Below are 12,580 nucleotides of genomic sequence, written 5' to 3' on the forward strand. Positions count from 1 at the left end.
TGAAGTGTTAAAAATCAATGCTTACTTGATGCCCCAGTTAGACAAACTGATCGAAAGACTTGCACAATAACATACGTAACCATCCATGGTCTTACAAAGGGATACTGCCAGAATCCACTAGCAGTGCAAACCTGAGAAAAATTGCCTTTTTCAACTCCAGAAGGCTTATTCTAGTATGAAGTTCTAGCATTTGGTCTTCATGGTGTTCTGGCCATATTTCAGAGATTAATGGACAGGCTGTTAAGACCTCTTAGTAGATATGCTGCTGTACACATAGACATTGTCATAATACTTATTCAGTGACAAATTGGAAAGTCACTGACTTAAGTTGTAGACTGTGTTAGATGCACTGTGATCTGCAGGGCTAAGGCCAGCCCTTTCATATGTAAACTTAGAATGACAGAAGCAAGTTATCTGACCTGTCATTGAGCAGGGAGTAGTGAGACCACAGACAGAGAAAGCTGAAGCTGTGAAAAACTGGCCAACATCTATTACCAAATACTAAGCCAAAGCATTTCTAGGACTATCATGCTATTACAGGAAATGTATAATCTGCTTTTCCATCACACAAATCACTATCAGGAAGATGAACGACTGTGAGGACACCAGAATAATGAAGTACAAAACTTCATTCAAAGAATCAAAGCTTTACATATAAGGGAAAGTGGAGTGAGAAGGCTGGCAAAAGCATTTTTAACAGCCCCAGTAATATCTACTCTCAACTGTTCCTTTACACTGATGCCTCAGAAGTGGGTTTGGGAGCAGTTAATCCATGGTGAAAAACAACCTACAGATTGTAATAGTCAATCTGCATTAATGGAATTAATGTTGCCACTAGCAATCAAATGGGTTTTAGAATCCTTGAAATATTATTTGTGGCATTGTCCCTTTACTTTAGTTTCAGCCATGCTCTTTTGCAGTAGTTGCTCATCTACAGACTAGCAACCTTTTTACTTTAAGGTTCAATACCTTGGCACCATCCACATTAATGCCAACACAGCCTTTCCCATATTCACACACCTTGTGCACAACAATAATTAAATCCCCTAGGCCTACATTGAGGGGCAGGGTCAGGTACATATTATTTTAATCGTAACAGGATAAAAATACTTTTGAAACAGCGTGCAGCCTGTTTAAAACCACACAGTAAATTTCTGATGGTAGATAGCTACTGATATGCAGTAAAGACATTGTCAGGCATTCATGGAGAAGAAAATACAAGAACAGATTTACAACCTGAGAGATTATGTATCTTATTCCCATAGAAAACAAATAGATAATTACTGTATATAACTGAATGCCTTCTGGGGGACTGTAACAAGCAACAGAAACAGAGAGGGGGAAGGTAGAGAGAAAGAGAGATGGAAAGTGAATTAGAGTTGAACTGACTCCTTGTTTTACTTGTATGCTTGTGCTAGACAGGATTTTCTGACATGGGAACTAAGAAATATGAGTATCTAGGACCTTCTGGACTATCATAAAAATGAGGTAGTCTAATTTTAATAAAGTTGCTATACTAATGTTATTTATTAAAAGTATCTGAGATCTTAAAATGATTGCCAGATAGAGACTGTCAATATTCTATGAACCAAACTTTATTAATAAGTTTGTTTTCTGTAAAGTTTGCTAAAGAAAACTCATTTACTTTGCTGGCATTTTGCCATTCCGATAAGCAACCAAGTTTTTTTCACCAAAACAACTGTTTCTTGCCCCTACTTTCTAACAGGTAGTTAATGCAGGAGTATGCAACTAAAAGCTCACTGGTAGTGTGTTACTATACACACACACACACACACACATATATATATAAAATCACACACACACTTATGGGAGTATAAAAAAATACTCAAAGCCCCTATTACTGACTGTCAAACAACTGACAAAAAACAATCAACCATACATTAAGCTGAACATTAAAAAAAAAAAACACTTTTTTTTTAGAGGTCAAGGACCCCCCCGCACTACACCCTCTGCTCCTTATACATACTAACTTAGATTGTATAATAGTAAGTTTAACTCTACAAGTTTGGGGTACTGTAAATCAGCCAAAATATTTGGCAAGTCACATTTCAAAGAAACATTCAAGCAAATGAAACATATACATATGCATCGTTTTTTTTTACAAGACAAGCTAACATATTTGTGACTGCATACTTGACATCACCAAAATCTCCACATGCTTAAAACAGTTTTCTGCTATCAAATTCAGCACTGACCTGTAATAAAATTAAACTTACATGTAGTTTCCACTCCCAACAATGGCAGTGGAGCAGCAAAACCAATATAATAAAACTTGTGAGGATATTCTTGCCAAGTTTTAGCATGTTGATTTTGCTACTGCTGTTGTTGGATGGCAGTGGTTGGACTGATTCTAATGAAATTTGAATCTAGTTTACCTGCTGGTTGCGGATTCTGTTGCAGTCCATGTTTTTTTACAGCTGGGGTTCCTGGTGTGCAGACAGTTAGGTATGGTTATAGACATGGGTGAGGAGACTATATACATGAAGCAGCAGTGTTGTGGTGTTAAATTTTAGAATTTTAAGTTTCTGAAGGAGAATGTTTCTGGACTCTGTGAATTGTTAGCACCGGCCACTGGGGATGCACAAGCCAGTGCATTTCTTTGTGCCAGTCCCAAGCCCGGATAAATGGGGAGGGTTGCATCAGGAAGGACATCAGGCATAAAACTTCACCAAATAATTAATGCGGACACCAGTAAATATTTACATACTGGATCGGTCGAGGCCCGGGTTAACAACGACCATCACCAGTACTGTTAGCCAACAGGGTGCTGACGGAAATTGGGCTACTGTTGGCCGAAGGAGGAGAAGAGGTGGAAGGCATGGCCAAAGGCAGGAAGAGAGGAGAAAGGTTAGGACTGTGGTAGTGAGGGTCGGAACTTTGAATGTTGGCAGTATGACTGGTATAGGGAGAGAGCTAGCCAATATGATGGACAGAAGGAAGGTTGGTATATTGTGTGTACAAGAGACCAGATGGAAGGGGAGTAAGACTAGGTGTATTGGAGGTGGGTTCAAAGTGTTTTATCATAGTGTGGATGGGAGGAGAAATAGCGTAGGAGTTATCCTGAAGGAACAGTATGCTAAGAGTGTTTTGGAGGTGAAAAGAGTGTCAGATAGAGTAATGTTTATGAAGATGGAAATTGATGGTGTAATGATTAATGTTGTTAGTTGCATATGCTCCACAAGTTGGGTGTGTGATGGATGAGAAAGAAAAATTTTGGAGTGAGTTGGATGAAGTGGTGATGACTGTACCCAAGGGTGAGAGAGTGGTGATTGGAGCAGATTTCAATGGGCATGTTGGTGAAGGGAACAGAGGGGATGAGGAAGTGATGGGTAGGTATGGTGTTAAACAAAGGAATGCAGAAGGTCAGATGGTAGTGGATTTTGCGAAAAAGATGGACCTGGCTGTGGTGAATATGTATTTTAACAAGAGGGAGGAGCATAGGGTGACATACAAGAGCGGAGGAAGATGCACACAGGTGGATTATATCTTATGTAGGAGGGCCAGTTTGAAGGAGATTTGAGACTGTAAAGTGGTGACCAGGGAAAGTGTAGTTAGACAGCATAGGATGGTGATTTGTAGGATGACGTTGGTGATCAAGAAGAGGAGGAGGAGTGTGACGGCAGCACGAAGGATCAAATGGTGAAAATTGAAAAAGGGTAATTGTGAGGTGGAGTTCAGGGATGAGTTAAGCCAGGCACTGTGTGGCAGTGAAGAGTTACCAAATAGCTGGGTAACTACAGCAGAGCTAGTAAGGGAGATGGCTAGAAAGGTGCTTGGTATGACATCTGGCAGAGGAAGGACGACAAGGAGACATGGTGGTGGAATGAGGAAGTACAAGAGAGTATACAGAGAAAGAGGTTGGCAAAGAAGAAGTGGGATTGTCAGACAGATGAAGAAAGTAGACAACAGTATAAGGAGATGAGGTGCATAGCAAAGAAGGAGGTGGTGAAGGCTAAGGATAAGGCATATGAAGAGTTGTATGAATGGTTGGACACTAAGGAGGGAGAAAAGGACCTGTACCGATTGGCTAGACAGAGGGACCGAGCTAGGAAAGATGTGCAGCAGGTAAAGGTGATAAAGTATAATAAGGGAAACATACTCACAAGCGAGGAGAGTGTGTTGAGGAGATGGAAAGAGTAATTTGAAGGGTTGATGAATGAAGAGAATGAGAGGGAGAGAAGGTTGGATGATGTGGGGATAGTGAATCATGAAGTAAAATGGATTAACAAGAAGGAAGTAAGGATAGCTATGAAGAGGATGAAGAATGGAAAGGCTGTTGGTCCAGATGACATACCTGTGGAAGCATGGAGGTGTTTAGGTGAAATGGCAGTGGAGTTTTTAACCAGATTGTTTAATGAAATCTTAGAAAGTGAGAGGATGCCTGAGGAATAGAGAAAAAGTGTTTTGGTACCGATTTTTAAGAATAAGGATGATATGCAGAGCTGTAGTAACTACAGAGGGATTAAATTGATCAGTCACAGCATGAAGTTATGGGAAAGTGTAGTGGAAGCTAGGTTAAGAAGGGACATGATGATTAGTGATCAGCAGTATGGTTTCATGCCAGGAAAGAGCACTACAGATGCGATGTTTGCTCTGAGAGTGTTGATGGAGAAGTACAGAGAAGGTCAGAAGGAGTTGCATTGTGTTTTTGTAGACTTAGAGAAAGTATATGACAGGGTGCCTAGAGAGGAGTTGTGGTATTGTATGAGGAAGTCGGGAGTGTCAGAGAAGTATGTAAGAGTGGTACAGGATATGTATGAGGGTAGTGTGACAGTGGTGTGGTCTGCGGTGGGAGTGACGGATGTGTTTAAGGTGGAGGTGGGATTACATCAAGGATCAGCTCTGAGCCCTTTCTTATTTGCAATGGTGATAGACAGGTTGACAGACGAGATCAGACAGTAGTCCCCGTGGACTATGATGTTTGCAGATGACATTGTGATCTGTAGTGAGAGTAGGGAACAGGTTGGGAAGATCATGGAGAGGTAGAGATATGCTCTAGAAAGGAGAGGAATGAAGGTCAGCAGGACTAAGACAGAATATATGTGTGTGAATGAGAGGGAGGATAGAGGAATGGTGAGGATTCAAGGAGTAGAGGTAGCAAAGGTGGATGAGTTTAAATACTTGGGATCAATAGTTCAGAGTAATGGTGAGTTTGGAAGAGAGGTGAAGAAGAGAGTACAGGCGGGATGGAGTGGGTGGAGAAGAGTGTCAGGAGTGATTTGTGACAGATGACTACGCTAAGAGTGAAAGGGAAGGTCTACAAGAAGGTAGTGAGACTAGCTATGTTATATGGGTTGGAGTCAGTGGCATTAACAAAGAGGCAGGAGTTTGAGCTGGATGTGGCAGAGTTAAAGATGTTACGATTTGCACTAGGTGTGACGAGGGGTGGACAGGATTAGGAATAAGTATATTAGATGGTCAGCTCAGGTTGGAAGGTTTGGTGACAAACCCAGAGAGGCAAGATTACGCTGGTTTGGACATATGCTGAGGAGGGATGCTGAGTATATTGGGAAAAAGATGTTAATGATGAAGCTACCAGGTAACAGGAAAAGAGGAAGGCCTAAGATAAGGTTTATGGATGTGGTGAGAGAGGACATGCAGGTGATTGGTGTGACAGAGCAAGATGCAGAGGACAGGGCAGAGGACAGGAAGAAATGGAAACAAATGATCCGCTGTGGTGACTCCTAATGGGAACAGCCGAAAGAAGATGATGATGATGATGGTATGGATGCTGGAAAGCAAGAGGAGAGCTTGGTTCAGTACCAGTGCTGCTGAGTGGCCTAGTTTATTGAATTGTAGCTGAAAATCAAGTATTTGGGGGGATTTTATGGTCTTAGAATTCACTCTGGAAGTTGTTTGCAAGGTTGTTATGATGACTGTTAAAATTTGCCATTATTACTTGGTGAAAGTATCTGTGACAAATATATTCCACTTATTCTTGTGTTTTTTGTAGTTGTTATTAATGCTTTTGTAATACTGTTTGAGTTACTAGTTTTTGTAAAGTGTTTAGCTATAAGCACTAAAATAAACTTGAACTTACGGAAGAATGTCTGCCTTATGTATATGTTGTAGCTGAGTATCTTTTTGTCATTCCCAGAAAGGATTGCTAAGAAGTTTTAAAGAGTGACAGCTGTATGGCCTATCATACATCGCTACCAAATGGAGGCTTTCACAGGCATTTCACTATCATTGTCAAGCATACTGCTCTGCACTCATTTTCATTATAGGTGAATATATAACCTCTGTTCAGGCTGTAGTATGCAGCATATGTCCAAAATATATTTTTAGCAAGATCTCTTTATATCAGAGGTAAAAATCTTAAATATTTCAGCAGACAAGGCAAAATATTTGTGGCTGCAAACATGGCATCAGCAAAACTCCATGTGCAAAGGGCTAAAATTTGCTGCTGTCAAATTCAGAATTAAGGTACAGAGAATTCCCCAAGGACATAATAACTAACTTAGGTGCATTTTGTAGCTTTGTATCCTGCTGCTATCTCCTAATAGTTTTATTAAAAAGACTTAAAGGGGGCTGGAATATAGTCTTTCACATTTGCATGGCTTCAAAAGCATTCTGATTTCATAGCTGAACATTGAAGGGACATTGTTTTCAGGTTGGAGCATAAGATACTTGGGTACATAGGTTCATAGGTAATTACTAGACTACTGATCTCTGAGGATCTTAAGAAGCCTAGTCATGCATTCCCATGGTAATTAATTATTAGCCCTTATATTTTGCAATACAAATGTCCAAAGATGGGACGCACAAGTAAATGCTGGGTACTTATGTTTCCCTATCCATGAAGGCCATTGGTGCTCAGCCAGGGGTGAATTTGGGGCTACCTATTTATTCATCCAAATTATGTCTGAATACAGTAAGAGCAGTACTCTGCTTTATTATGCCATGTACATGTGTAGTAACCTTGCTTGGTATGTTAATATGTTTCAATAACATTAAATAATGCAAAACTAATGTTCTTTTTTAATAAAAAGAACACATAACACTAATCTGGTGACTTGGGGGACAGATATTGATAAAACTTCACAGCAGGGCTGCAGAAACACTAAAATCAACTGAGGACACTGTTTGGAGGTTGAAGAAACACTCTGAGGAACTCACAGGGCTCCTAGAAATATTCTGCTTTGAGACAGTGAGATTGGGTCTATTTCTGTAAATGAGGTCAATGCAGAGATTAAACAGTTAGTAGGAGTGAAGAGATCTGGCTATATATTCTGAAGATGGTGGGAACTGTTTCTATGTCATGATTAACATATTTTATCAATATTGTATGGAAGGTAAGGACTGCACCCTTGGTGGTGATCCTCATTTTCAAAAAGGGGAAAGAAGGGTGTCCACTAGTTATACAATATCATACTCTTCAGCTTCTCTTGGACAGCAAATGGCAAGGTACTAGAAAGACTACTTCATTATATGGTTGAACTTCTGATTCAGGAGAGGTAACGCAGAATACGTCGTCACAGAACACTGGATCAACTCTCTGCCCTTGCATGAATCTACATTTTTTTTTGCATTGTGAGAAGGGATATGAGCATGTATCCCAGGGTATCTTGTTAAAGGTGATATAACAACTGCATGGGGTCTCACATCAACTGCTGCATCATTATTGTCTTGGACAGGACTTTAAGATGAATTATGTATGCATACAGCATCCAGTTTGGTGATGATAGAACTGCTTATTTGCTAGTATGAACAATGCTGGCCTTTTGGCATCATGTGAGTAGGATCTCTGGCATGCATTGGTGCTGCTTAGTAGTGAGTATTAAGCAGCTGGGATTTAAATCAGTAAATCCAAGTTAGATGTTGTGGTTCTTTCTTGGAAAAGAGTAGCTTGCTTGTGGGAGGTGTGTAGCTACTCCAAGTGGAGGATTTTAAGCACCATGTGTGTGCTCGTGCGCACGTGTTTAATGTGTGCATGCATGTATGTGCGTGCAATGTGTGCACATGTATGTGTGCCAACATCTGTGCATGTGAAAGATCAACAAACATATCTGCTTTGCCATACACAGTGCAAGTGCATGTGTGTCACTCACCATTATCCACTTTGGAATGCTGATACTGGTCCAGGGAACAGCAGGAAGGAACTGTTTCACCATTTACAAATCTGTGACATGACAAAGAAAAAACATAACTACAACAAGTTTCATCAAACCAACATTTCCCCAGTAATAACATCACTCTTACCACCTTCCATAAACAGTTACCATAATACCTAACAGGATAAAAGAAACCTTTCTGAGGATCAAACAACAGACAAACTGGTATCATTATGGACAGTGTGTTTTTGTTTTAGCCTTTGTGCTTAAAACAGATGACTCAGTTCAGCCAGAACATCTGGATACCTAACTCCTGCTTAGGTGTAGCCGTATGTCTGTGTCGCTCCTGACTCAGGCACAGAAACTCACCTGTTATGTTAATAATAAGACTATGGAAGCAGTCATGATGCTAGTGCTATGGAACAAGGAATTAAGAAAGAAAGAAGGCAAGATACTGCATTTCATTTCAAAAATTTATTCTTAAAACTTAATAAGGCAGGTTACTGTTTATAGCATGTGCTATTATATTGCAAAGAAAAAAAACAATTATTAATTTGTGTTTTATACAGAGAGAGTGCTAATGCAGATCAATCTGTTTACAAAGCTACTCTGTATGGATACACAGATAGTACTGTACCTCATGTGAAACAAAAGTGTATAAGAAAAGGAAGACATGATTTCTCAGTGAAAGAGGCAATAATGTATACATAGGCATCCACGGGACTGCATGAAATAAGTTATAGGGCTACAGCTCTCCATACCTTACTCCCTAGAATACTGAACAAGATCACACACATATAAAAATTAACAAAAAAGTTGAAAACATTTTTCCTTATTCTATTATTTTTGTTCCCAACCATACAATTCATCCAGTCTTTGTTCTCCTTTTGAAACAAATAGCTGCTGTTTAAGATGCAGGGTCTAGTACTTTAGCATGACATACTTGTTCCTCCCAACCTCACACGCCTGATGTGAGGTGATGTTAATGACTGCTTACATGCTAACACTAACACACACACATTGGATATTCACCTGTACATGCTTTCCATGCGTTTTTGGTGTACATTATCCAACGTACCCTGTCACTTTCTACTTACATGTTCTGCTGTATTAGACAACTCAAGCTCCCTATCCCATCCATACCCCACTAAGGAACAAAGAGTTGCCCAGTGCCACTCAAGCTTGGCCCCAACCCATTTGGTCATCTGATTCTGAACTCACATAATCATATATATTTCATTTTTGGGGGGGTGTCACTCATATTTTGATTGTATATATGAGAAGCTTCCTCTGTACCAGTGAATAAACATAGAATCATTTCACCAATGGACCCAATAATAGTAGTACACATATTTGACAGTTGTATGCTTGTCCTGATTTGGTTGAGGCTAAACACAAAGCAAGAGAGGCATTATCCATGCTAAGTCTGATGTCTGGTACTTACAGCTTGTCTTGAACCTGTGTTGTTCTGCCAGCACTCTGTATGCATAGGTTTTGGTAGTTCTGGAAGAGGCTGTTGGTGTAACTTATGTTGTCATGGTTTCGTATCCCAAAGGGGTTAGTAGGAGAAGAGGCTGGGTAATGGCCTGGTCGAATTGGCTTTGCTACAGCACCAAAAAAAAAAAAAAAAAACAATTATACACAGTGTAAAATGAATAACAGTCTGACAGAAGATTTGCACCACTCTTTCATGCACTGTGTCACAACATCATCTTTTTTCACCCAAACAGAGCAACACAGATCAGGATCACGCAATGCAGCAAAGTAGGATTAGTCTAAGGCTGGAAATGAAGTCATGATAAAAGTATAACTGGACGACTCTTGACATAGCTTACCTGTTTGTCACATCAGACACCTTCCGCAACTGCTGAAGCAAATTTAGAATTACTTTCCGTTTAAAAAGGAGAAAAATGTTACAAAAAGCTCTGCTAACTTGGATCTGTCACACAGAGAGATAAAAACCTGAATATGATGCAGGTAACCTTATTTTAAACAGTGGCTTGGGTACAGGAAGAGTTAGGTAGAACAGCATGGTAGTGAGTGGCCATGCCATGCTAGGGAGAAGTAGACGTGCCTTCAGTCGACTAATTATCACCATGCAAGCAAAGGCTTGGGCACCACTGAAAACTGACAGAACCAGTGATGTGGACTTAGTTGAGCCAAGCTGGTGATGGCAGCGGTCATTAGCATGTGAGTAGCAGCACACAAATAAACAAAGAGAATGTAGGAGGCCCTAAGCTGATGCATGTGACTCACATTAGCTATCAGGGGTGAGATTAGGCTCTCACTAAAAATACCCTCAATGCCAGGATGATGGGTGATGGCATAAACCATCTCCATGGCTGCCTGGATGGCAGCTGCTCTGGTCGGCTCTCACCTCCATGAAAGAGATACCCCAATATATGGGAACAATATATTCAAGATTGAAATTGACAGACCTGATAGCCAGAAACCATGGAGATGAAAAACATATAGAAAAATAATTTCTGCTAGTTGTTACACAACATAAAATACAGCATCAGTGTGGAAAGCCCAGTTTTTACATACAGACGAAAGACACAAACAAACAAACTCAATTTGCTACTTCAACTTATTTCTTAATATTGACACAAAAGTCTCAAAATACAACCATTCTGTAATTTCCTACTCATCTACTAAAAATATGTCATACTTTCTACCCGTTTTAACAATTATATTGGTTGGAAAATTAGAGATTTGACAACACCTTCATTACTAGAAAAGATTTTGGCCATGGTGGTTCAAAATATTGGGTGTAGTATTAAAAAGATAAAAAACTGAGAACATTTGATTAGTTCTCATTTGATCCTACTTTTTCAAGCAATATTCTAAGAAATATTGACATGATCATTAAATCCATTTTATGAGGCTGTTGCAAAAGACAGAGTTTGTCTCACCTATTTGGGCAGAATGCATACGCCTTGCTGAATTCTTGAAGCGAACTGCTTCTTTAATGCGGTCAACTTCCTGCTGGTAGCGTCGTTTGTCTTTCATGGCACCTTCCTTCGCTTCCTTCAGTGCACCCTCCAGGGCCTTAACTCTCTCAGCTGTAGCCCGAAGACGTTTTTCCAATTTTGGAAGCTCACAACGAAGATCTGCATTGTCACGAACCAGCTGACAAACAAAGAACAGAAAGCAGCAATGTCCATGGATGACTTCAACAAAAATCACCACTTAAAAGAGGCAGTGCCTATCAATATAAGTCTATAATGTGACATACCTTAAAATGAATTTCTAGGCATTCTGATTTCAAAAGGCAGTCTAATATGTCAAAGAAACTAAACAAATGTATTGTTTTTAGATCTGCCTTCAAGAGTTTGCTATTCTGACTGTTTTTTCTAGCTTTCCATGGGGATATTCTACAACTGTTCACACAACTTATCCATCACTGGCTGCTGTTCCCCAGGGTTGGTAAATGAGGAGGGGCACAGCTGAAACCATTGGTCCAAGCATCACAGGGTGCTGACTTAAATCTTACACTGATCAGTATTTCAGCACTCTTCTCAAACCTGAGGCCATCTAAAAGGATATAAGTGTGCTGGTCTTTCTCAGTGTCTGCTTTAGCAGAACCACTACCACCAGTATGCCTGGCTATGGTCATTCACATGACAAAGTAGGGGCTTCTGCCTTACCCATTTCTCTTCCTCTCTCAACTGATCTCCATAGGCAAATACCTTGTGTGAACTTATACCTTTCACTTTACCGACTCCCCTCCAAAATTGGAATTATTTCTAAATCTCTAACTGGTGTTAGAGGCAATGCTGCACCATTGAGCCAAAGGTCATACATTAAAGGTCATGTAGAAAAGATGCTAACCATGCTAGGCAGTCTAACCCCACTTGCTAATAGGGCATAGCATCTGCAAGTACCTCATCAAGTGAATACATGAATATAGGTGTTTGATTGTGGAAATCATAGAACAGTTAGGAATCATCCTTCTGTTTTTCACTTATGTAGTTCAATGTGGCTTAAAGATTTATCACACTGCCTGCCATCCACATTGTTCACATCAACAGTAGCCAGGAAAATCAGGTTAATGCAGAGGGCTATAACCTTGTTTTTTATGGAGAACATTCTCAAACATCTCCCACAGTAGCCAACATTTCAGCATCTTGCAACAGTTTCCTGGCCCAGCTCACCAGCACATTTCACCACCCACCCCACTCCCGTCAGGTGTCTCTGTTTACAGTCACCTAAGTGCATATCTTGAGCTCTCAGAGTTCCTCAGCTTTGCTTCTTTGTTGACACCTGATCACTGCTTCACGTTTCACTGGACCTTTGCAGAAAAATGTCACAGAATTAAAAAGGAAGTACATGGACTCACTCTGCAATATATTGTAATTGCCTACATTTCTGGGGTAGGTACAGTTGATGGCTACAAGACCTGGATACAGGGCAATAAAACACAAAGGTAGGATGCAAGTATGTGACTGCTGAGGAAGGGGATGATCCCACCAGCAAGTGCAGCACTGTATCCAGTAGCTCAT

The 12,580-nt window shown here is 40.2% G+C and overlaps 1 protein-coding gene across 2 annotated transcripts in view; it reads right to left on the minus strand.

Moving 5' to 3' along the window:
* KIF5A (kinesin family member 5A) overlaps positions 1 to 12,580 on the minus strand; it is a 980,629-nt gene that overhangs the window by 53,895 nt on the left and 914,154 nt on the right. For both annotated transcript variants that reach the window (XM_044083607.1, XM_044083608.1), the window contains 3 exons: positions 10,991 to 11,207; positions 9,520 to 9,679; positions 8,073 to 8,143 (listed from right to left, as the gene is read on the minus strand). In XM_044083607.1, coding sequence (XP_043939542.1) covers positions 8,073 to 8,143; positions 9,520 to 9,679; positions 10,991 to 11,207 — 448 coding nt within the window. The remainder of the gene's footprint in view (positions 1 to 8,072; positions 8,144 to 9,519; positions 9,680 to 10,990; positions 11,208 to 12,580) is intronic.

This window comes from Protopterus annectens, chromosome 9.part0 (genome assembly GCF_019279795.1).
Source record: "Protopterus annectens isolate FY-2018-M chromosome 9.part0, PAN1.0, whole genome shotgun sequence".
Lineage (NCBI taxonomy): Eukaryota > Metazoa > Chordata > Ceratodontiformes > Protopteridae > Protopterus > Protopterus annectens.